A 27268-nucleotide genomic window follows, 5' to 3' on the forward strand; every position below is an offset into this window, starting at 1 on the left:
AAAAGTCAGCCTTCATAAGCAGTCACTTGTTTTTGAGTATAGATTAATTTTTATAGCATACCTTCAATAAAGTTTATGCTGTGACTAAAAAAAAACACACACGCTAGAGACTTATGAACTCAATGTTCTCATTTATAATGACCTACTTTATATGAGGAAGAGGATTTAATGGCAAGTATTTTAAGATTTACAGGGGAAAAAAAAATCAATTGCTTTGCTCGTGATTCGCAGAGCCATTATTAACTATAAACAATGTGGTGAAGAAAAAAAATTCCAGAAAAAAAGGCATCTGCAATTAAATAACAGAGAAACTTCCTGACGTTTTTCTTCCCTAAAGCCTAGTCTGTATATTCTTGCTAAGAGAAAAAATTTCATATCTCTTTGCAAGTTTCAGAATACGGTTCACTCATTAAAACATATGCAATGGTAGTGTTTTATTTCATGCTGGACTCATAAACTATTTAAATAGTTGGCTTAATAATGTTTCAAATATAAATATAATTGTGTTTTATCAAATACAATTAAGTTGCCAATATTTCTTAATTACAGGACTTTCTCTAAACAGTTTCCCACTAATAGAACTTTAATCATTAGTATGAATTAGTGAGCATTTATTCTAACTGGGCGAAAACTAACAATAAATAAAAAACAAGGTAAATGTTGGTATAATGGCAATACTGTACCTCAGTTGTCCTGTTCACCATCATCTGAAGCAATGTTTTGTGGGGAAAAGAGGGAAGATGTTACACAATGCAGAATTAAAGGTACAGCAGATCCTGCTCAAGGCCACTGAGTATTCTATTCCAACAAGACAGAGTGAGAAACGGCAACTCCATCACACAATAGTCATTCTTTCTGACTCTCTCTATAGTCAATGGAGTAAACAGAATGCTGAATCAAATGTCTCAAAGATGGAATCTGCTCTTCTAAAGAAAATCATTTAGCCTTATTTTTTTGTTACTGTCTCCTAACAGACAGTCCCCTTCCATCTGGCATACTCATGGAAACGCTTCTGTGTTCTCCTAACAGAATGCTGCATCAGCAGGACCTGTTCCTTGGTCATCACCCAGAAGGATGCTGGCAGGCGGAGGGGACCTATCCACAGACTCTTCGGCTCTTACCTTGGATTGTACATCTGCGTTGTGATCATTCTGAAGCAGGAGGGCCGCAGACTTGGTGTCATCTTTCCGAGCCGCGATGTGCAGAGCCGGCAGCCGTACCTTCCCTTTGGTGTCGTTCTCCAGGAGGATGGCCACAGCCTGGTTGTGTCCTTGCTGGAGTGCCACAGCTAGAGGAGTAAAGCCATCCTGGAATATAATTTACATGGATGAGTGAGACGGACAAGCAGGACGGAGGATCACTGTGAAGTCCAGAAGCAGAGTGGCCTCTGTCATTTACCAGCAGCTTTCTCAGACTGTTTTCCTGATTTCTGTCCTTTGCACTCGACACTGCCTGCATCATAACAAATCCTGCTGGTTATGGAATGGGGTCATATTACAGAAGGAGTGGGTCAAATACGTGTTTGTAAAAGGAAAGTAAAATTATGTCTTCTAGCGTAAAGGAAAAAAAATAATGGAAACCAAATCTAACTGGGAGTGAAAAATAGTGGTGGTCTATACAGAAAAATCAGTGTACCACAGTACGAGATGGAGAGGTGTTTCTGCATTTTGGGGGGGGGTGAGTTGATGATAGAGTAATTGATATAATTTATATTAGGGTATCAGAAATTTAATGTGACCTAAAGCTGTTTGGTAAATTAGACTAGCCATTAATTTTGCAACTATTTTCATTTTAGATCATTTCATTAAGATCATTTCAGCACAAAGTTGCATATGCAAGATAACACTTAAAACCCAACTTCTCCACTGTCAACTTAAGAACAGAGAACTCAGCAAACAACAGCAACAAACAATGCAAAGTTAGGAAGACCTCCAGGATGAGATTAAAAACAAATAAACAAAAAACAAACAAAAAAACGAAGCTACAAATTTTGGAAAGTCAATTTTTGCACCTTCAGAAGCAAGTATTTAGCTCCTGGAAAGATGGCAAGTGTATCCCTCCTTGATTTTCTGACATTTGAAAGCAAATGTTAGAAGTCCAATTGAATAGCAGGAACAAGGGTGGTAGATTGTACACTAAAAGATGTCATTCCATTGATAGATAGGGAAGGGGTATAGGGGGAGAAGAAGAAGGGAAGTTGGGATTGGGAGGAGACAAGGGAGGGGGCCATAGCCAGGATACAAAGTGAATAAACTGTAATTAATTAATTGATTGATTAATTAAAATATATCATTCCATGTTAAGGGTGATTCACCCAAATCTAACTACTTAATTTGTTATCAATATTGTTTAAGTGACAACTGTGAGCTTTTGAGGGAAAATAATTTTCTCAAGTGTTTCATACCACACAGGCAGCATGAACCACATAAGCAGTGTGAAATGTTGACTATTCATTTGAATAAGTGTGGACTTTTAAATAGAGCACACTACTTCACTGAATGGAGGCGTGGAGAGTGTCCTAAGTAGAGAACAGCTTGCAGCCGCATGTACAGGTGTGTCATGAATTGGGTACTGTGTGAATGAAGGACACACCCAGGTCATTTGCTTATTCAGATCTATTTTCTCTAGTACTCTGCAGCAGTCTGTCCTAACAGAATGGGGACTTTGTTTTCATTCTGTTTTGTTTTTCCTTGGAGACAAAATCCACAGAATGGAACCCCAGTAAAAAAGATTATAGCCTTAAATTTTGGTGAAATTCAGGAGGAAGGAAGGGAGAAGAGAGCTGTAAAAAATGCTGCTGCTGGCTGTACAGAAAACTCCCTTCAGAGTAATAAATGCTGGATTCCAACACTGAAGAATTCATTCTGACCAGTATATCAGGGAAGAAGACTAAATATGAGGAAAAACTGTTAAAATCAAACTCTGTGAAAAGAAACCCCACTAAGATCAGCAGCTTTGATTTATTTCATCCTTTATTTACTAATCCTATTTATGAGAAAACTGAAAACTAAGAATTTCTTCATGTGTCTGTATTTCCCTGCCAAGGGAAAGGATTTTATGATTATCTGTTTTTTAAGTGGACATAGTATTTGGTTGATAATCTATTTTTACATATCATTGTTACTTACTAGCACGGAAGTGCTCCTTATGCAGATCATACATACTCCAGCGAAGCCAAAGGACATATTTCAGGACAGAGCATTAGAGAACCAGTTGTTCATCCCTGGCACAGTATCATTTGTTACAGAATGTGAACCTTCGTAACCATTAGCGTAGGTGGTAGGGTTCAGTATAGTAAGTTTATAAATTTCCAATTATTATAAGAAAACAACTTTAGTTCAATGATATTTTAAAGGCTGAAACATAAGACATACCCATGGCTAGGCTAGACTTCGTCCCATGCCCTTTTGACTGATTCCTTTGCAGGTGTTATACTAGGTTAGAGAAGCAGAGGCTCAAAGCCTCTGCAGCCCACTGTATACCACGGCCTCTGCTGATACAATGATTACTAAGGGCTATTTTTGGAATCACACTGCAATGCTGCACTGATCAACTAGACCAAAAACGTTGCCAATCCGCTGAGAACATCATGAACTGAGTTCACAGAAAACCCACACTAGCCGCCCCAAGTCTCCTGGGTGGGTGAGAGAATTCTGACGCGAACCTTTCCTCTGATTAACAATTCAGCCTTCAAGGAAAAAGAAAACAGATGGATTCCCTTATGCTGGGATGCTTCTTGGAGACGCAGTCTCTGAGACATGTCTCTGAGCATTGCCTTATGGTATTCACAGTCTACTCATAGGCAAAATGAGTGTCTCGAGGGACAAAAAGACCCAGGTTATAAAAAATACTCACACATCCATACTGCAAGTGCATAAATTATGTCTGTGTTACCGAATGCAGAACCCAGAAGCAAGACACAATGGGCAGTTGTGTTTTCTAGTTATAATCAAGGCTTATATGAAATAACTTATTACACATAGCCTGTGCAGCAATGATGGCGACTCTTTAATGAGAATAAACTGTCAGAAGGTGATGGTGAGCACTTCCATAAAAGGTTTATCCCCTCCCAAAGAATAAAAAGTAAGTTTAGCTCATTCCATTGACTTTTCTGCCCAGCACAGCACGAAAGGGGGCTGTGTTCACTTTGCCTAAAGATTTAATTGTCAGAGAGGAAGACAGACTAGACATTAAGAAAGGTCAAGATGGCTTCTGAGTTATCAGTCATATTTTGCACCAAGTTACAGGAAACAGAAAGGCATCTCTGCTTCTAAAGAAGATGTGCATAGGAAAGTGGAGCCCTGAGCCCCCTTCCCTCCAACTCTTGTGTGTGTCCAGAAGTGCTGAATCCTCAGAATCTGAGCTGATGTCAAACGTTCTTGTCAGGGGGTGCAATGGTCACAGCCACACACCCGATCTATTTGTCATAAATAACACTGTTGTGATACAGTCCTTAGGAAATAGCGCTAACACACATGGCCATACATTATTTCTAATGGTTAGAAATTGTTCCTTCAAGGAAGTGCTTTGGATCCTAAGTTAGAATATGAACAAAAAGGGACAGGGATCACTCATGGTAATCTAATTTTAGAATGCTGTGAAGGTTCCAAAAGCAAGTCAGGTTGCAAGTGCTCCTATAATTCCCGGAGAATTGCGAATTCAAGGCCTACTTGGGCTACAGACTGAGACCCATGTTGCACCAACAACAGGAACTCCAAGCTTAATGATAATGGAAATAATAATGCATGATCATCAATCTAAACTGAAGGTATAAACTCATGTTGATATGCACAAACCCGAGTCACTCAGGGGCCATTATTGTGGATTATAATAGTAATGTGAACATTCCCAGCATGCTTCAGACAAAATGAAACTGATATAAAGAATATGGACCTTAAAACAAAAGAATCTGAGACTAGACTTACCTCTGTAGCAGTGCTCTGATTAGCTCCATTTTCCAGCAAATATTTTACAACGTCAATGTGATTTTCCTGGGCGGCCATATATAAAGGTGTGAAGCCATTCTGAGGACAGAGAGCAAAAACAGAAATCTCAGTCTTTGGAAAGTTTCAGCATAACTCAAGTTATATCATAAGGAAAAAATTCATCTGCTTTATGAAATATTAGCCATGTAATATCTTCTGCATTTGTCATTTCATAAGTTAAGTAAGCAAAATGAACTATTTAAACTGCTTAAGATATTTAAAACATGAACTCTATAGAATATGCATCTATAACAGATTTCATCATACATACATACATTATGTATGTAATATCTTCCGTATCAATCCACAAACCATTTAAACCAACAGTGCTCAAACTGTGGGCTGTGAGCCCTTTGGGGGTAAGATATCAGACATCCTGCACATCAGAGATTTACATTATGGTTCATAACAGTAGCAAAACTGCAGTCATGGAGTAGCAACAAAATAATTTTATGGTTGGTGGTCACTACAACGTGAAGAACTATATTAAAGTGTTGCAGTATTAGAAAGGTTGAGAAACACTGAATCTTAAACAGACTGCCATTGTCCTAATATAATAGTATCTACGTAATATCTGAATATATATATAATACATATGTATATATATATATATATGTATGTACATATATGTATACACAGTGTCTTAACAAATAGTGACAGCTATTATTCATAGCAGATCATGCTAGAAGAGATCATGAACTTGACTGAAGATGAGAAATCCTATACTTCTGATCACAGTGGCATTGCTTATACATTATGTTTACATTTAACTTATACATGATTTTTAAAACCACTCTGAAATTTTAGCACTCATTTTCACATTCATTTGCTCAATTACTTATTGAAGTGCAGCCATCAGTAGCTGAGCTATCCCTATGATAACATACCATAATGACATTCATTATTATGTATTTTTAGAAAAAAATCCACAGAAATGTTACACCATTTAAAATTAAATTTAATTGTCATATTTCCTTTTCATGTCTGTCTGGTTATTTATATACCAACTTTGCCGAGTAGGGGAAACACATTTTTCTTTAAAAAAAAAAAAAAAAAAAAGCTTGACTCAAAATTCTCAAACAGTTGGACAATTCTGATTTCCTGTTATTAAACATTGTTGTCTACACTTCCCTACGTTACTGAGAATGAGCAAAAGTGAGAGGAGCAGTTGGGGATTATTAACCCCTTCCTCTCTCAGAAGGCAGTGAAACATAAACTGCTTTGTTGGAATAATCTTTTTCCCGCGCCCTGTAGAAGTGGAAACATTATTCAGTAACCAGCAAAATATAAATACCAATTATACAAGTAAAATAAGTAAAGAAGTTTAACTTATGTTTATGAAAGAAAATACCCAAGTTCCAAATGGTGAAAGTAATTTTTAATCTAAAATAGCAATAGTTTGGGAGGAGTAAGTTAACGGTAGTGTTATAATTTGTGAATAAGTACTGCTAGCTGGAGAGTGTATTCTCCAAGGCATATCAAGCAGGTGAAATCGGGTATATTTTAAGATCACTGAAGAGGTGGCGGAAGGATGGAATTAGAGATTCAAAGGAAGGGGAGGCCAAGAAAGACTGTTCAAAACAACGAGTAGGTGTAGAATGAGGATCTCTCACGACAAGTAAGAGGTAGGGGTGCAGTGAGAGAAAAAGAACTTTAACAGAGCACAGCCATTGCTAATAGTTCTCCTCTGATAGAACTTTGTAGGTAGCTCAACCATGAAGGAAACAGGAAGAGGGCATGAGTTCCTCCAGGGAAAATGCTCCGTGCTTAGACCTCTACCCGTAGAAGACTCAACCCGCAGTCTTGAGCTGCAGAGAGACCCTCATTTTCTGGACCATTTGAACTGTTGAAACTACTTAAGATGGATTAATATTAACTCCATAGATTACATAGATTCTTATTGTATATAGGACTTGCATAAACTGGTATCTGTACAATGTCTTCTGTATTTACCAGTTCAAGATTATTTCATCATCTTGAATGCATGCAACTTACACAGCACTCTTTGTGCTTCAGATTATTATCTGTAACAGATTAGGTTAGGAGGATTATATGCATGATGAGAAAAAAGTTCAGTAAAACCAGGATCCCCATGTTTCCTTGTTACAGATTACCTGAGTACAGGACTTTCTATCTAGTGTTCCCAAGTATGGTCCCAGTCCTTGCTCAGGCTTCTCTGTCATCCTTTCAAACATCCTTTGGCCGGCTGAGTGATGGCCTTACAGATCTCCATATCTATCTGTATTATTTATTTTTTGCTGATCAAACATATGACAGAATAACATAATAGAAAAAGGGTTTGTTTCGGTTCAAGGTTTCTGGGGAATTTCAGCTCATGATAAGAGTAGCCATGAAAGCAGGAATAGTCATGTCCAAGGCAGTGGGAGGATGGGGCATTGGGCACTGATGTGGCTGAGATCCAAGAAGGAGAAAGCTGATTCAGAACCAGAGGCAGGGGTAATTTCAAAGACCTGCCATTAGAAACCTCCTTCTTGCACACACAGATAGATGACACCTCTTAAAGTCTCTCTATACATTTCAGTGTCACTCACGCCAGGCACCAAATATTCAACATGAGCCTTTTGGGAACACTGCCGACTGAAATGCCAACATCATCCTAATCATTAGAATCTCCCTTATACGGCACAAAAGAACTTTGTAGGTGTGATTAAGTTGAAGATCTTGAGCTGCAGAGATGGTGATCCAGTGGGCTCAATATAACAAAGCACATCTTTATAAGACTCAGAGAAGCAAGAGACGGTAGAAAAGAGTAAACTCTATCTGCTGGCAATAAAGATGGAGGAAGGGGCTGTGATCCAGGGAGGGCACCTTTAGAAGATGGAACCAGCTGAGAAATGAACTATCAGCTACAGCCTTCAGAAGAAAAGAGCCTTGTCGACACCATGCCTCTAACCCTGAATTGTTAATTTACAAAACTAAGGGAGAAATATTTTGTATTTTCATAAACTACTGAGCTTGTTAACTGTGTCTGTTAATCTGTTACAACAGCAACAAGATCAAACGTCTTGGCTTTGGGTGTAGGAGACCAGAACAGACGCTGGCCTTTAGTCAGCTTTTGCAGATCAGCATCTGCCATAGTGTACATTGAAGGTGGAGACCTGGGACCGTAATGTCACCACACTGACGACATGGAGAACTGGAGCCAGGAATATTCCTTTGGGCACTTAGGACAGAGAAAACGGCAGTGTACTGACACATTGTAACCTGTATCGGAAACTCTTCATCTTCACTCCTGCTTAACCTAGCATTCCAGGGATTCTCAAACATACATGAAGATGCCGCTCAATATGCCATGCCTTTTTGGTTCTCTTAAAGGGTTTAAGTGGAGATATGTATGAGAGCATATATAATTTCTCATCGCTATACAAAAGGTCAAAGACACCTGCGTCTTTGGCTTATCCTAGGTGCAAGAAAAGAGAGTTGTACATGGTAGTTCTGGAATAACGAATCCATACCTCCTAGAGTACAAATGGTTTCAATGCATATTATTTATTAATTATTGGTCATGGGTCTCAGGTTAGTTATAACTTTTTCTCAGATCCAGGAATCAGGCTGAACTTTGGAGAATTCAAACATCAAGTAGGATTCTCATCAAGAAGCTTTAATGTTATAAGTGTTCATAAAAATGCCTCGCACAGGGCTGGGTGGATGGCTCGGTGTGTAAAGTGCTTGCTGTGTGAGCATGAGGTCCAGAGTTCAGATCCCCAGCACTGATAAAAATGTAGAGCCCACCTGTGTGCCTCTGCTTTCTAAATCCTATGAACACTACCTCTGTCTATAGGAAAATATCAATTATTTCTCACTCATTTATATTTATTCCACACAAAAAAAGTGTTTGGTCACTATTTACTGTTTAGAACTGTGCTCAGCCAGTGATTCAGAAACAAACACAAAACCTTTTTGCTACATCCAAAACAGACAGGTTGGTCCTGGAAACTGGACTGGGACAAAGAGAGACTGAAGCAAAGTTAAACCCATTGACTTACAGAAGAGCTGTGATCAGGTGAGTCATGCTTGCTGTGGTAGAGCAGTTCTGACTACCCAAGCAACCTAGAGCCTCAGCAGGTTTATGCTGTATAGTCAATATCCAGACACAGACCAGAGGAAGGCCTTGCCTACTCCTTCAGCATGGCCTGCGAAAGTCTTTGCCTACTCCCGTGAGCGTGAGTCACTGGACTGGTCCTCGATAATAACACACATTCATGGAGGACTTCATCCACTCCTTACCCTTCCACTCACGGCTTCCTCTGCTCCCCACATCTCTTTCCATGAGAACACCCAGCCCAAAGCTGAGATAACCACACTTAAACTGCCATGAACAGATTGAGGGGCATATATGACTGCTCTACTTGTTTTTGTATTACATGTTACATAAAGAGAGCATAGATGATGGACATAGCACTCAGCTGTGTGAGGAAATTCTGTCAGCAGGATGTCACTGAAGTGACTCAGTGTAAAAGTAGGGGAATCACGGAAGCACAGAAGCAGGAACAGCTTTTGAGGTGGAGACGAGAAAAGAGAGGGCAAATGGGCCTTGCGCATGACTCAATGCCAGATGGTGAGGGGACTGCGTTTGGCAGGACTTGGGCCTACTACCTCACTAAGGACTCAGCATTCTGTTGTAAATGGTGTGAGAGTCACTCAAGCTCTTTAAACAGGGATTTGCCATGAACATATCTGCATTTTAGGAGATTGTGATGCTAAGAATAGAGAGGATGTAATGGAAAATGCTCTGACTATAGATACTGAAAATGAAAGGAAGGTTTTTGTAAGAAGGTAAGAATGTAAGGAAGAGCTGAGAAGGAAAAATATTGAGATAATTTTGGTTCATCCAAAGGGAAGCTATATTGAGATATTTATACTACACTCCGTGAATAGAAGCAGCACAAGAAGGTTTAATACATATTTATTAATCATTGTTAATAGTTGTCAGATTAGTTACAGCTTTTTCAGATCCAGAAATCAAGCTGACCTTGGGAGAATCCAAATATCAAATAAGACCCATCAATAATCTTTATTTTGTGCTTATAAAATGCCTCGCAAAGAGCTGGGACTGGCTCAGTGGGTCAAAAGTGCTTTCTGGGTAAGCACAGGGCCTGAGTTCAGAACCCCAGCAATGATTTTAAAAGTGGGGTTCGCCTGCATGCCTCAACCCTAGAGGTAGGCAGAGACAGACAGATCCTTGGAGTACACAAGCCTTCAAGTCTGGTAAATTGGTGAGCTCTGGGTTCAATGAAAGACACTGTCTCAAATATAACGATGATGATGATGATGATGATGATGATGATGATGATGATGATTACATGGAGATCAGTAGATGAAGACAAGCAATGGCCACCTTTGGCCTCCACATGCACATATTTCCACACACGATGCTTGGCCCACAGAAGGTGCTCAATCAATATGCCTTTAATGGATGAATGAAGAAAATAAACACAATCCATATTTCTTTATACATCTGTGATGTTTTTAACTCATGTTTAAATTATTCTGAAACAGATAAGTCTGGTCTTTTAAATGTAGAATATCTTAATAGTTTACTTTAAGGCATTGATTATGGAGGGATTGATAGTGGGTAGCTTCAAGACCTAGTCCTTAAAAGTCACTGCTTATGAGTGAGTATATACCCTGTGTGTCTTTCTGCTTCTGGGATACCTCACTCAGGATGATCTTTTCCAGTTCCCACCATTTATCTACACATTTCCCGATTTCCTTGCTTTTTATCGCTAAGTAATAATCCATTGTGTAGATATATCACAATTTCTGTATCCAATTCTCAACTGAGGGACATCTGGGCTGTATACCAGATTCTGGCTATTTACAAATAGGTGCTACAAACATGAATGAGCAGATGTCTTTGTTGTATACTTGAGCATCTTTTGGATATATGCCTAGGAGTGGTATAGCTGGATCTTGAGGAAGTGCTATTCCTAATTGTCTGAGAAAGTGCCAGATTGATTTCCAAAGTGGTTGTATGGGTTTACATTCCCACCAGCAGTGGAGGAGGGTTCCCCTTTCTCCACATCCTCTCCAGCATGAATTGTCACTTGAGTTTTTAATATTAACTATTCTGATAGGTGTAAGGTGAAATCTCAGTGTCATTTTGATTTGCATTTTCCTGATGACTAAGGACGTTGAACATTTCTTTAAGTGTTTCTCTGCCATTCGATATTCCTCTATTGAGAATTCTCTGTTTAGCTCTGTACCCCATTTTTTAAATTGGATTATTTGATTTGTTGCTGTTTAACTTCTTAAGTTCTTTATATATACTGGATATTAGCCCTCTGTCAGATATAAGGTTGGTGAAGATCCTTTCCCAGACCTATAATATAGGATAAACATACCAAGATCTGTACACCTAAGGAAGCTAATCAGGAGGGAGGACTCTGGCGAAGATGCTCAATCCCCATTCAAAAAGGCAAAGAGGATGGACATCGGGGGAGGGAGGAAACAGGGAACATGACAGGAGCCTACCACAGAGGGCCTCTGAAAGGCTCTACCCTGCAGGGTATTGAAGCAGATGCTGAGACTCACAGCCAAACTTTGGGCAGAGTTCAGGGAATCTTACGAAAGAGGTGGGAGATAGTAAGACCTGGAGAAGACAGGAGCTCCACAAGGACAGTGACAGATCCCAAAAGTCTGGGCACAGGGGTCTTTTCTGAAACTGATACTCCAGCCAAGGACCACTCATGGAGATGGCCTGGAACCCTTGCACAGAGGTAGCCTATGGCAGTTCAGTGTCCAAGTGGGTTCCATAGTAATGGTAACAGGGACTGTCTCTGACATGAACTGATTAGCCTGTTTTTGATCACCTCCCCCTTAGGGAGGAACAGCCTTACCAGGCCACAGAGAAAGACAATACAGCCACTCCTGATGAGACCTGATAGACTAGGATCAGAGGGAAGGGAAGGAGCACCTCCCTTATCAGTGGACTGGGGAAGGGAGTGTGGGATTGGGAGGTGGGGGGAAGTACAGGGGGGATACAAAGTAAATAAACTGTAATTAATAAAAATAATTATAAAAAACTCACTGCTTTTCTGTGGCTGTAGCTCAGGGTGTTCCCACCTTGATCTCAGGAGGGACTCTGAAGCACAGTGACACCAGCTAAGCCCCTGCTCAGAAACTGTAATACATGTGTGTTGTTAGACATTGCTAAGTTTGCTCAGAAAATTAATCAGTGGCAACAGTTAATAAGCACAATGCCCAATTAGCGATGGGCATGTTCAGACCTGTGTCTCCCTTACCAGGCATATACCTTGCCATTCTTAGTTCAGAGTCCTTCCTTTATGTTGACGAAAGAAATTATCTTAAACAGTTACCTCCACATATTTCAGACATATAACTCTTCATATGCTAACAATAAAATCTAAACACAATGCTCTTCTTGAGGTTGGCTGAAGTATAAGTGGCCCTCAATGTCTAATAATCCCCAAACCTCCAAGACAATGGCATTTAACCATATTGGAGTCCAAAAAGGCATATGAGGGATGCCTCCTGCAGAACCCTAGGATTTGGATTAGCCACGAGTAAAAGCACCATGAGCTAGAAGCCACTGGGTCCTGTTACCGTCTGTAAAGTATCTTGAAGTCAGAAAAATATTAGACCTCTGCATTGATCAAAAGGAATAGTTGGGACAGATAGCCACTTTGCATTTGTCTAGGTCAAATCACACATTGTCTGAAGCAGAATTTGAAAAAAAAAAAAAAAAAAAAAAAAACCACTATAGCTTTCAACATTCATGGTGCCCTAAATTCCAATGTGTTCTTCGAGTTTACTCTCTGTTCTTATGGAAGTCTCGGTGAGCAAATCTTACAACTCTCTGTAATAACGGAAAAATGGGAATAGTTACACATAGTCTGGCATTAGTAATTAGAATAGCTGGTGGTTGCTACTGTTCCCATCATTCTCCGTGCCTTCCATATTCCTCTCCTATTGAAACATTATGAGAGATGAGGTAGAGAAGGATCCTAAAATTACCAGCAAGCTTGAAGGTCAGGATGATTCAAGTCATGTCCCTAAATACACCATGAACGCCCAGCTGTGAAGGATGCAGGAAACCAATCTGGACTAATTGTAGCAATGAAAATAAAGACATCTTTGGATACACTGGGGGTGTGCTTAGGGAACAAGAAGAAAAAAATAGGATCGTACATTATTAGATAGCTCAGCTGCTCTCCTCATCTTCCAGGTTCAGAAGATCTTCAGGCGATGGAAGCCAATCAATACAGGACATTCTCTAGCATACAGTGGCTTCAAGTTTGCACGTCACATTTGTGCTCCTTCCCTCAACCAAATTCAGGATTCTTTTTTAGAAAATTGGGACCGAGGAACAGACATGATCTCTCTTTATGATTCTATACAACAAAAGGATAGCCACCGTTGTAGGTCTATAATGATATACAGTCTAGAATAAATCAGATGTTACATGAGTCACAGGAGTGATGGAGAAAGAGTCTTGGTTATGGAGGAAGCCTTTGGGGGTGAAGCTCACTGACCTGTCTAACTTTTCTATCAAGAAAGCCAAGAAAGATTTTTAAAATTTATTTAAACAGAAAACTATGTGCAATTGGAGGCATCCTAGTTAATACGGCATCTAAACCAAAATGCAGTTTTCAATATTGCCATTAATTTAAAACGAAGCCCTCTGGGCTGGAGACATGGCTCAGCAGTTAAGCTCACTTACCATTATTTGCGAGGACCTAGGTTTCACTCCCAGCACCCACATAGTGGCTCACAACCATCTGTAACCTTTTGCTTTAGGGCACCTAATGCCTTCTCCTGGACTTTGAGTGACCAGACGTATATATGGCACAAGATATATATACATATGTACAGACATACATACAACAAAAATGCCCATACACATAAAATGAGAATAAATTAATCTTCAGTTTAAAACAAAAGTAAAATAAAGCACCTTATACAGGAATTCTGAAGAGTACATACAGTGCAATAAATCAGCTGGTTCAAGCAATGGAACTGTGTTGTTGTTATTTTTTTTTTAGTTTTTGAGATTGTGATTATATCATTTCCCCCTTTTCTTTCAACCTTACAAACTATCCCATAGACTCTTTCTTGTTCTCTTTCAAATTCATAGCCCCCTTTTTATTTAATTGCTGTTACAGATATATGCATGCACATATTTGTAAATATGCATACACACATTTCCTAAATACATAAGGACAACCTGCTCAGTCTGTATGTTACTTGCATGTATGTTTTCAGGGCTGATGATTTGGTCATAGATTACCAATTGGCATGCTGTTTCCTGGGGAAGACTATTCTCCTCACAGTATTCCTTAGTTGCTTGTACATAGCCTGAGTAACTTCAGATACCATAAAGTACAAAGGAGCCATTGCAGGAGTAGGGGAGCAATAGAGAGGCCAATAGCAGGGTACCAGTGATCTGATTGGGAAGATGGGTAAAATGGGAGGCTCTAATTAGGGAGAGGAAGAAGATAAATGTAGAGAAAGAAGGGAGGGGGTAAAACAATACTAAGGATGACTGAAAAATTTATAATCATATTGTTAATTATCTAACTACCTATAATACACATCAATTTAAATATAAATATGAATTATAGTTTAAATAAAATTTTCCCACCTGGCCTAACAATGGTCCCTCCAAGAACCAGGAAAGACCACCTATCAAAAGCACAGCACCAGACATGAGAAGCCCTCTTGTGAGCTGTTGGTCAGGGTTGCCCAAGAGACTCCCCAAACAGGCCACTTCAATTGCCTGCCCTTGGCTTCTCCACAGACATTTCTCCCTATTGCTAAAGACAGCATGCACTTCAGACACAGGAACCTCAGGCCCCTGAGCTGGAACTGACCTGAAAGCCTTCTCCCTGAGGACTAGCTTCCATGGTAACAGAAGGCACCATGACAGCTTCCACTGAAACAATAACCACTTCTACCAGCTATGATGTCTATGAACCATGGCAACAAGCAGCATGGCTTTGACAGAAACCAACAGCTTTCTAAATGGTCTCAAGACACCCTCAACAAGCAGGAAATCATGCCTGCTACCTGAAACCTAGACAGCTACTTGAAGGTAGAAAATCCTGGAGGAGAACCTACGATCACCACTTTACTAAACCAGCATGATCCCTAAATACATCCTAAATGTTTGTCCTTATGCCTACAGATAGCTTACACCTCATCAAGTAAACTTCTCCTTGCAACAGCTGGAGACCATTACAGAAAACCACAGCCAATCAAAATGTAGATTTACGGAGCCCAATCCCATATGATACCTCTACAACACAATTCACGTAAGACTCAGAGCTCCTTGGGGAAGAGGGAGTGGGAAGACTGTAAGCCAGAGGATCAGGGAGTTGGCTGTGAGATTGTGTCTCCCTTGAATGTCAGAAGCCGTGTTCATAAAGTCTCCCTAAAATGGCTGCTCCCCAGGCATGAGCTGAATGAGCACTAAACCAATAGGCATGCTAATGTCGAAGGGGGAAAGCCCACAAGTGTCTGTAAGTGGAGAATGCAAAATTCAGTGACACGTTTGCTTCCATTGCTATTTTTTGCATGCTAATTTTCATTTAAGTTGTCAAAGATGTGTTGAGCTTGCACAGACATGGTTTAGTGGATAAAGGTGACGGCTGCCCAGCCTGAGTACCTGAGTTCTATAACCCAGGAACCCACACACCATCAGGAGAGGACCAACTTGTGCATATTACATCTGACATCCACACAAGGATGTGCCCAGAGTATCCAGCCCCCTACCCCCCCCATGCACATACAGAGTAAATTTCTTTAAAGAGAAGTCATCATGATGTCATGTTCATCTTTATAATCACATGATAAATTCCTCTACAATGTGCATAGAATAAATCATTTTAAAGATATAAACTAAAATTATATCTTGCGGATGTTGAAACCCAAAAAATGATTAGTGGAGTAATAAAAATGTCTGTGTGTGAGAAATAAAAAAATGTAATGAAGTCACTAAATATTTGAATATTGACACTGGGTGACCATTTGTTCTCTGGAACATTTTCTAGTTTTCCAGGCAAACAGTATAGAGGATGTGATCCAGGTTTTTGGGTTTTGTTTTGTTTCGTTTTGTTTTTAGTATGCAGGGTGCTCTCCCTGGCACTGGAGCTAGAGCTTTAAAATATCTTGATTTTGAGCAACATCATACGTGGTTCAGTAAGTTATGCAGGAAAATATGTTACATATGCCATGAGAAATTTAAGTCAACAGCAACTACTGTAGGGTACTTTCATTTATTTCCACCACTAGGGCTAAAAAAAAAAAAAAAAAAAACCTATCGCCTGAAGTTCTGCTCTTGAATTAAGCCACTGTACTAATTTAATCAGTTATCACTGTATTATTGTAAAGTTGGTTAAATGGGCATCAAAAAATTTAACTCCAAAGATTAAAATATTCAGAAGAAGCTAGGGCCCCTCTGCTTCTCTCTTACAATACACACAGGAGGAAAAAAGGGTTTTGATGGGTAACTACTAAATGTCATTCCTATTTCAGCTGTCTTCGAGAAAAGAAAATGGTGGTGCAAGTATCTAAAGGCAAACCCAGCATAAAACCACTGCAGGTTTCAGGGAGAACAGCTCACAGAGTCTCACGTCCCATCACATCACCAACTTCAGACTTTGGCTTTGTTAGCAAGTAAAGATGGTAACAGTGTATCTGCTCCTCCCCACCCCCGCCAGACATATCCAGAAAGTCTGACTACTCAATCAAATAAAATTATTGCTTCCTTCAATGATGCCAATCATTTTGTCACTTAATGATTACTAATCAACCTGAGAAAGTACGTGCAAATCAAAAATTACAATATGTGGCCTAAAATACGCAGGCACACACATACTGACATATTTCATGGGAATTCAAAAAATATCTTTGAGTTTTCCAACATAAAAATTTCATTCTATTTTGCATAATATTTGCGATACATTCATTTTCTGAGAGTCAGACAAAAGTTGGCAGAACTATAGAGCTATTCTTTTCTCGTGCCTAATATTAAACCGCATGGAATGCAAGAATTGTGGTGCAGAGAGAGGAGGACTCACCTACCGTGTGTGAGGCCCTAGGTTCATCTCTGTGCTGAGCAAAACAGACAAGCAAACAAAAAATAAATCAGTTTTGAATATTACCGAGGTCCCGTTTTAAGTCATTTTTATGTGTGAGAATACCTGAGTGTATGAATGATATTAATAGGTTCAGCAATGTTAGAGAACATCATGGTTTCAGATGAGAGCCTTAGTATAAAACTCCCCTCCCCCAAGTAAGTATCAGGGCTGTGCTGACTCAGCATCTAGAGCAGGTGGTGCTCTCAGACACGCTGAGCTCAAGAAGAGGCGTAGATGCCAGTCGATACAGTATTTAACAGCCGTTTAGCCTGCTCTAGTTTACTGCTCGCCACAGATAACCCCTCCACATGATGGATATTTTCAGTGATAATAAATATTAATCTAAAAACTCTGGGGCTGGAGATTAAGAGCACTGGCTTCTCTTTCAGAAGACCCAGCTTTGATTCCCAGCACCCACGTGACAGTCCACAGCCATCTGCAACAACAGTTCCAGGGGATCCAATGCCCTCTTTTGGCCTCCATGGCACAGTACTGACACGGTACACAGACATACAGTAAGGCAAAACACCCATTCACATAAAATAAAACCTAAATAAACTTTTAACAGTTCAAAAACCCGTATAAAGAACACAAAAATAAGCCAATATATGTACTGTATAGCCTTTGGGTTATTTACAACTGGAAATATATTAATAAGGGAGTCGAGGCTCCTTAAAGTATTTTTAGATGAACATAGTGTATGCCCATGTACACATACACACACTTAAGATAAGGTCATGGAGGTATATGCTAACAAAATTTAGTTTTAAATTTGTTAATATGATAAACCAGAATGAAGTAAATACAATAACTGACCAACTGGAACTGTTCAATCATGAAAAGATGAGAATTGGGATTGATGGGTAAAGTGACATAGTCCGAAGAAAACTTATTTTATTTTCTCTCTAAAACATGGATTCCATGCATGCAAAGGACAGAGAACACATAGAAGCTACCTCCTTAAGTGCCCAAGGTTCCTGTCTAGAAGAAAACCCTCAAGTATGCAGTAAAGACGAGCATCCTGGCTGACGGAGAAGGTGAATTCTCCTCCAGGACAATGGGCTCCGATTAGCATGAGCGGTAACAAGGTTGATGTACGCTACTCTTAAGTGTACAGTGTGTGGCAGGCTGTCTCATTCCAACAAGGAGGTTCTTATAGCAACCTGTTCCTTCAGAAGTGCTTTATTTGCTTAAGAGTCTGGATATACAGACTCCCCAGTCCCAATATATGAGCTACAGTCTGGGCCCCAAAGTCTAGGGAATTACGTTCACCTCTGAAGTTCACCCATGAGAAGGCATACTTACGGCTAACTCACATCACAGCTTTTCCTTCAGCATCAGATTTTTAAGTCGAACAATAGTCTGTTTTGACTGTCCTGTTACTAGTCAAATGGTTCAGGAGGGACTCCCAACAGACACTAAACAGGACATGCAAAGAAAGAACTGATAGTGGCCAAATCAGACAGTAGCAGTTAGTCCCAAAGGTCCAGATCAGGGCCCCAAAACTCTGGCAGTCAACTCTAGCTGTGCCAAATCAGCTTCCAGACTTCCCACCAGGAACTATTTTGACTTTTGCTGCCCTCCTAGGAACTGTTTTGACTTTAAGGTCTTTAAATCCTATACATATTCTACCATCGAATACATCTAATTGTAACAGACTGAATTCAAGCTAAAATGGACTCCAAAAAAAGGGTGACCCATTCCTAAGAGAGGCAGGATGGAGAGGAATGACATGAGAAAAGAGATGGCTCCCTGCCTGCTCTAATCTGGCTGTTGCTGCTTGACTCAGCCCACTGTTTTTCTGGAGTGTCCTTGAATTCTTTTGAGGAGAAGAAAAAAAAAAAGCCAAGAATGCTCCTGAGGTAAAAACAAGAACTAATGACTCCCCATAACATTGCCTGGGGTTTATCAATTCCAAAATATCCACCCCTCCCAAACACACACACACACACACACACACACACACACACACACACACCAAAACAAAACAAAACCCTACTCTATTTAGGTATATTTCTGGAACATGGCTATTTAAAACAATAGTTTTCAAAGCCAATTGGATGACAATTTATTATGCTTTCAAACAATGATTCCTACCTAGGACCACTTGTTCACACAGCATTTCCAGTGCCATTTAGCAGGACTTTTATTATGGCCTATGTGAACAGCATGAACATCAGTTCTCCTAAGGGATGAACCTGGTTTGATCTAAGTACTTTTCCAAAGTCTATAACTGGGACGTGATCTGCCGATAAATAGTGCTTCCCTGTTCCTGTGGCATCAACTGTACTGGAACCTTCTTGGAAAAGTCTCATTCCCTGAGACTGTGGAAGAATCCTGCAGCAGGGCCACAAACAGTCTGCTACAGAACCAGGGAGAGAAAATAAACCACTGAATGGTTTTCAGAGACTTACACCATTTGAGTCGTTTTCTCAATAAACTAAGAGGTTATGAATGCTGGTAATGAAACAGTTTTATGAGAAATTGTTTTCTTGTCACATGAGGTAAGGTAGTAGGGGTTAAGAATGGAAATATATCTAGAAAATCTCAGGAGAGTAATCTGGGCTAAGAGTTGAGAGAAAGTAAAAGAAAAACAAAACAAAACAAAGCAGAACAACAACAAAAACAAGGACTTTCCTCCATAAGGCACCCTTGACTTACATTTAAAATGTGCACTCAAGTAGAAGAGACAAGGTGTGTCTTGACTCCTGTTGCTGGACATAAGCACAGTGGCTTCATACATACAAAGATCAAAAGCTGTATGTAATCAGCTCATAAAACAAATACATGTGGCATGAAAATAGGAGGAGAGGGATGGAGGAAAAGAAGGGAACAGCAGGAGAAAGGAGACACGTGAGAGGGCAATGGTGAGGAACACGAGAGGGCAATGGCATCAATATGAGCAAATGTGTGTGAGGATCTCATAATGAAACCCATTATTTGACGTCGTTGTGCGTGTTTCTTTCAGTCCTTGCCTTCACTGGACATAGAACCATAGAGCACAGTGCTCTCCCAGTCACAGCTGATTCCTTACCCAGGCATCCTGCTTTACTTATAACAAGGCTTTATGCTTTAAAATATTTCAGTTTTTCGTTGTATTTATAAAAGTGCACTCTCATCACTCCTTATTATCTGGATGGAAAATAATCCAGTTTTTAGATGGACAGGGACCTGCTTGAAATCTTCAAAAAGAGCCTTTTACTTGGGTGTACCTCTGTTTAAAATCCAAATTCCTGGTGTCCAAAACAAAACTTCTTCCTGCTATGAAAGAGAAAGGAATTCTGTTCGGGTCCATCCAGTTGGATTATTCTGTTGACACAACAAATTAAAGGCTCTGGGGATGCTACAGTACACCCAGACTCCTGCCCATCTCCAGTGAATTTGGCTCTTACTGTCTCCTGCTATTGATACTCAAAAGTTTCTTATCCAAATCATACAAAAAACAATCAGTCTCCAAGGAGAAGAATCGTGATGTTGTAACAGTTTGGTGCTGGAATGAAAGTTACCACCTGGTGAAGGGTGGGTAAGTGCAAAGTTCAGATTCAGTTGTGTTTGCTGAAAACCACAGATGTGGCTTTCAAGGGGACTCATGTTCAGAAAAGGACCTAAGGAAATAACTGCTACTTCAGAGCAGAGGGAACTTGTAACCTAAGATACCTCAAGAGCCCTGTTTCCTGATTAAAATTGCCATTAGGGTGTCCCATACTACTGTTAGCCAGGATTAGAAAAAAATACTAAACAGTGCTCATATTTTTGTCAATGTAAAATACATGGACAATGTCACAAAATGTTTCCTGTTAGCCCTTTATTTCCTTTATGTTTTTAAAATGATAGATAGATAGATAGATAGATAGATAGATAGATAGATAGATAGATAGATAGATAGATGGATGATAGAGAGAGATGGTGGATGATAAAAAGAATTTTTGATTGGTTAAAATACCTGTTTTTGAAGGCCAATTTGTGCATGATTGTTTTATCTCTAGTGAAAATACACTTGGTATAAGTCCATGTACATGTTACGCCAAAGGCATAAGGAGGTAAAAAACAAAGAGACTCAGATAATGGTGGCTAGGAGTATTGGGATGAACCAGAGATTTCTTCCTTAAAACAAATGGCTTTACCCCACCTTCACTTTTATTAGATCCTATCAATGAACCTTCCCCACAGAACATAAAGCAACATTTAACCTGGTCACACCCAAAATGTGATGCCTGACCAACTGGAGAAACTATAATGTAAAATTCCCTGGCACTTTTCGCCCCATAAAAGTCATAACTGCATTAAAGATTCTACAAAAGAGAATGAATAGTTAGCCCATTTGACTATGGAGCATCAGAATGCTGGAGATCAAGAGCCAAATTACATTTGGGTATCTTAATTTCCCTGTCAAGTGAAGTATTTAAAATTTATTCTTAGCAAACTACCAGCTTCCATCAACCCAGCTAGGAATGTCATCACGTCTGTTCTCTTCGGAGAGGCAGGCCCTGAGAGGTATCCATGCTCTCCTAAATCATCCCATATGAAGCATATACAGAGCTGAATGGAATCTGTTGAGTTCTAAACTTATGAAAAAGAAAGAAAGAAAAAGAAAACACTTGAAGTTGGGAGGGAAAAGCAGTGGTGGGGACAGGGAGGAGCAGAAGAGCAACAGGGGTGGATTTCCTCAAAACATGCATGCATGAAATTTTAAATGAAATATTTGTTTACAAATAAAGATAGCACATCTAAAAATGAAAAAAAGGTGACCAGATAACATCTGAAATCCATAACAGAGTTTTCAGCTCTTTGCTGTATGGAACCCACCTTCTTACAAATGCATTTGATAATATATTAATTTATGACTTTTCTTTCATTCTTCGATGATAAAAGTCCATGGAAGCATTTCCATGGTGGGATGCATTACTGTATGAGTTGGGACAGCCTAAATCTGTGGTCTCAGATCAGAGTCACTCATATTTCACTCACATTTCATCTAGTCGTCCTTTTGAGATGAGACCTGTGCTTGGCATGAACAGAAGTGTAGAAGGAAGATGTAGTTATAGGAACTATGAGGAGGCTCCTGGAATGACTAGAGGCATGGAGAGGGACCATCTGAGTCTCAATTTGTCATCAATAATGACAGCAAATGAGTTAGGGTTGTTACTTTATATTATATTATATTATATTATATTATATTATATTATATTATATTATATTATATTATATTATATTATATCATGTTATTATATTGCTATCTATTCTTAAGGGTGAATAGAATACACAACAAAGTGAGTTCCTATGCATGAAAAAATGGGCACACATGTTCAGCTTCCCATCTCATATGCAGAAGAAATGACACAGAATCCTCAAACTTTCAAGACATTTAAGAAAGAATATATGTTGCCAAGAAGCTAAGGAGCTTGGGGAAAATGTAGATACACATTCAGAATAGTAACACATAAGAAACTTTCAGCAGGCAAAGTAAATCTTTCAAAGAGTAACTTCTGCTGTAATGAGACGCAGTTGTAAGAACCTGAAAACCATGTCTCTGAATCTAGCAGATTTGCAAGCTACAAAAGAAGACAAAGGTCCTGCATGGACACATGGAAAGCTTGGCAACATCACCATGCAGGACTGTGTGCAAAATGTTCGGGCGCAGAGTAGAGTGCGGGAAAGTGTCAGTGCTGCAGAGATGAGGCGGCCTTTCTCAAAGCCAGTAGCTTGTCTTTGGTCCCTCTGTTTTCACTTCCAGCCCCATAAACCCCATCAAACAGCTATCACAAAGATTGTGAGTGAACTCATGGACTCACAGGAGAGAAAAGAGGTGAGCCTAGTCACACTGGGCTGGCTCAGCGCCCACCACATTGTTCAACCCAAAGAGCACAGATGTGCAAGTGAACGCTGTTCCATTGTTACTCAACAGTGCCTACTTCCACTTAACACACCTATGTCAGCCATCACGGTGTCCCAGATTCCCCATGAACTTAAACACTTCCTGTCAGGACTGGCATTGTGTCTTCTGATGAAGGTCAAAGGTTCTTTGCCCGACCAGATGCTAATCAAGCTTCTGACTTTCTCCCAGCCCCATCTGTGCACTGTCTTGTAACATCTAGCTTTACCAAGAGACTCCTGCAAACCGTTTCAGATAAAACTTGATACCTCTTCACCCTCAGCGACCAGGGAGGTTACTCACCCTCACATCCCTACACCTGTGGAGGTCCAGGCTTCCTGCAGAAAGCCAGCCTGTCCTCTACCCTTGACGTTCCCACGGAGTAATGATGCAACCACTGACCACACACTCCTTCTTGCCATAAATCCTTCACCCACTGACTGCTTCATTCACAGTCAAGCCACTGTCCATTCTGCATCACAGCGATCCCCAAGAGTTTGCTTTACCACCCATGAACATAATACACTTGGAGGTGTCAATTTACATGATTAATGCAGACAAACCACAAGAATGTATATGTCTCAATAACTTATTAATACAGGAACTTGACCAAATATTGATTACTTGGAGCTTTCTTTTTTGCCTTCACATTTCAAAAACCAATTTTATTAAACTACTTCCAAATAACTCAGATATGTGTTCCCTGAATTTCAGACTGCTCTTCATTTCTGTATCCTGAATTAGCTTTTTAGAAAGATAAAAAATAGAGTAGACTTTGAATATAAAATATAGGATTTGTGCTGTGAATCTGGGATTCCTACATCCTTTTCATAGTTCTTCAGAGGAAGTAGTGGTTCCATTTCCTTCAGTATGTCCCCACCCATTCATCTAACACCAAATGGTGTCTACAAAAATCTGTGCCATGAGTAAGTTAGGAATGAAGGAAATGCAAAACAAGCAAGGACTCAAACCCACATCCATGACCTTAAACCACACCTTCTCCAATTTGCTAAGACTCAATAGCAAGATAGTTAACTTTCCTGTAGAAAGATCTTCTTAAAATCTAAAATGAGTCAACTGATAATGGTGGCTATCCTAATTCAATAATGCCACCAACCTTGCCAAATGACTTAGACATTTAGAAAAACATCTTAAAATTTGATCAATTTCAGTCTCTAAGAGGGTTTCCTGTAATGGGATCAGGGTCTGTCTCTGACATGAACTCAGTAGCTGGCTCTTTGATAACCTCCCCCGTGATGGGGGAGCAGCCTTACCAGGCCACAGAGGAGGACAATGCAGCCAGTCCTAATGAGACCTGATACGCTAGGGTCAGAGGGAATGGGAGGAGAACCTCCTCTATCAGTGGAGCTAGGGAGAGGCATGGGAAGAGATGAGGAAGGGTGAGTAGGACAGGGAGGGAGCTACAGCTGGGATACAAAGTGAATAAACTAATTTATAAAAAATAAATAAATATTTTTTTTAAAAAATTGATCAATTTTTCTCACTCATAAATATTCTCACAATAAAAAAAGACATTTAAAGCTGTTTGCCAGGACTGGTTCATGTTGAGCTAACAATACACTGCACAAATAAAGATTATTTTAATCTCATAATGACGACATCAGCTTTCCTTTAAGCTCTGTTAGAAGCTGATATGATTAGGACCACAAAGAAAAGCTTCAGTGACTCTGAAAACAAATGAATGATAAGATGGTTTTAGCTTATTATACTTGAGTTGTCGCCAAAGCATATAAACCACCATGTAATAACCAATATCATAGCTTCTAACAAGCATTTACTTTGCAACATTCGCCATATGTCATCTTCTTTCACATCACTCGGTTCAATGAGTCACTTGGAGAAAAACAACCCTGTTCTTTTTATAGATGGAAATCTCCACATTGCAGGTTATTGCTCTGCCATCCTAAGGAAAACCCCTGTTGCCCATTTGAACATAATTGGCTTTTCAGCTCCAGGCTTTATAAGTTCACTACTAACTGAGACATACAAAGTCTGTGGTCTGTAACACGCTAGGCATCTCTCATGTCCTCTGAAGCTTCCAGACTGGCAGCACCCACATTTTCTGAGAACAACCAGAAACTGAAGGGAGACCCATGAACATATTTTTTGCATGCTCTGCGGGTGATTACAATGCGGATGAATGTTTGAGAACTCCTGCTCTAATAAAAGGATGTTATTTTGCTATAAATGAAAATGTCTGTGTTGCAAGGCTAGAGAAAGAACCCAGAACCTCCTGTCTGCCTGCTGGACAACTGTTCTACCACTAAGTGACCCTCTTGGCCCACACCCAAATATAGTTATTAAAGCAGAACAACTTTTTATCATCCTGTGTTTCTAAGTCTTAAATGCTGCTGTCAGTACCTAGCAAAACCTATCAATGTTTTTTACAATGGTACCAGTCTTCAAAAAGTTTTATTAAAGGTTTACACTAACGTATGCTTTCAATTCTTATTAAGTCATTGTTACAAATTTAGCTGAAAGCTTTGATTTGCAACCAAAAAATGAAAGTGATTAATTAAAATATAACATTAAGCTGACAAAACAGATATCTTATCTGTCATAAAGATTAGTCCCTGTAATCAAAATAAAAAAATAAGTCATTTACAACATTTATCTTTAGCATTTCCTGGTCTGGGGTGTGTGTCATTTATACAATCATATCTGTGTAGACATGATGAGGGATGAACAGTACAGGGAGTAGATACTGTTACACAAGGCAAACTAATGAGGATGTCCCAGAGAATGGATAAAAATGAGCTGCCAATATCTCCTGCAGTGCAGCTGGTATGATAGCATGCTAAAAAGAAAGCATGCCCAAGTAGAGAGCTATCTGGGTTGTTTTGGTTTGCTTTTGTTTTTCTTTTCTTTTTTTTTTTTTTAATACAGTATTGATCCCAGGACTTCCCACATGTGGAAGTAATAGATTTTATTAGAAAGATACATAATTCAATTTCTACACACAGACATCATAAATATCAAGATTAAAATGAGGGGCACATTATCATGCACATACACTTTCTACAAGAAAAGTACAGATATCAGGTTTACAGTGTGACTTATTGTTCTCTTTTCTTATTTCAATAGGATCATGAATTTCTCCTTATAATTATGTATATCATAAAACTGTGAGACTCTACCAGCTTCCCTCAGGTTTTTAGTAAAGCCACAGATAACAAAAAGTATAGAGAGTCCTGTACCACACAAGACTCTCTCAGCGAAATGGTGGAATTTGGATAAAGTTTTAAAGTTATACAAAAAACTAGCATCATGGGACAGCACAGGACTTTCATGAGCTACATTTCACAGATGTCCCTGTCATCAACTCCCCCTTCTTTTTGAAGTACACAGTGACAACAGTGGACTGGCATTTGCGGTCCATGACTTCACAGAACCCTTGGTTAAACTATGTAAAGGAAGAATTTTCAAAGAAACCACATTAAATCAACATCCGAATGCAATCAGTACCTGTGACTGGGCGTTGATGTTGGCTCCTTCCTTAACTAGAACTTTGACAACTTCCGCTTGTCCGGCCAGTGAAGCAATGTGCAGAGCAGTGTTTCCCTTCTGTTTCGACAAAACAGAAAAGAAGATGTTACAGGTTTCCGAGTTGTGTGGAAATCAAAATGCCCAGCCACTTTTAAGTTTATCTGTATTTTTTTTGTATTTCATTTTGTCAAGGTAAACCGTTCACTTTTATGAAGCCCACCGTGTAAAGGATGTCTTTTGTAATCCTGGTGCCCTGCTGGAAACATAGGAGGATTGAATTTTAGCCAAGTCATGGCTCATGGATATGTGTGCAAGTGGCAGTGTCTTGTAGGTTTCAAGAGTTTTTACAAAATCCGAACACATCTACTGTGAGAAAAATATCAATGTAAAAGTGTTCCTGGGAACATGGCTCATTTAACTGTGTGAAAATAAGTAGAGAGGCGAGAGAAACGGCTGGGTAGCTAAGAGTACGCACACACAGATCCCATCGTTTACATGAGGTGGCTTACAAGCACAGGTAACTCCAGTTCCAGAAGAGTGGATGTTCGGTTCCGGCCTACTTAGACAGCCGCACACATGTGCAGGCGTGCCCCATTTGTGCAGGCATGCATGTAGGTGTGTGCATGCATACACACATACACACAAACACACACGCACAATTTATAAAATAAATCTTTCAAAACGGCAACTAGGAACTTTCGGTGGGCGGAGAAACTTTGCTCAGGTGCTCAGGGCACCTTTTTATGCCCCAAATGTTTTAGGAATTAAAAAAAATAAAATTC

At 39.6% G+C, this 27268-nt stretch overlaps 1 protein-coding gene across 21 annotated transcripts in view; it reads right to left on the reverse strand.

The window, feature by feature from the left end:
- The window catches only part of Ank2 (ankyrin 2), a 467017-nt gene that overhangs the window by 125653 nt on the left and 314096 nt on the right, over window positions 1-27268 (reverse strand). For 17 of the 21 annotated variants that reach the window (XM_055628050.1, XM_055628064.1, XM_055628061.1 and 14 more), the window contains 4 exons: window positions 26466-26564; window positions 4926-5024; window positions 1122-1307; window positions 684-707 (listed from right to left, as the gene is read on the reverse strand). In XM_055628050.1, the coding sequence (XP_055484025.1) occupies window positions 684-707; window positions 1122-1307; window positions 4926-5024; window positions 26466-26564 (408 nt within the window). The remainder of the gene's footprint in view (window positions 1-683; window positions 708-1121; window positions 1308-4925; window positions 5025-26465; window positions 26565-27268) is intronic. The other 4 variants (XM_055628051.1, XM_055628045.1, XM_055628060.1 and 1 more) reach the window with 1 other exon arrangement.

The sequence above is a fragment of the Psammomys obesus genome, unplaced genomic scaffold (assembly GCF_907164565.1).
Source record: "Psammomys obesus unplaced genomic scaffold, mPsaObe1.curated_primary_1811, whole genome shotgun sequence".
Lineage (NCBI taxonomy): Eukaryota > Metazoa > Chordata > Mammalia > Rodentia > Muridae > Psammomys > Psammomys obesus.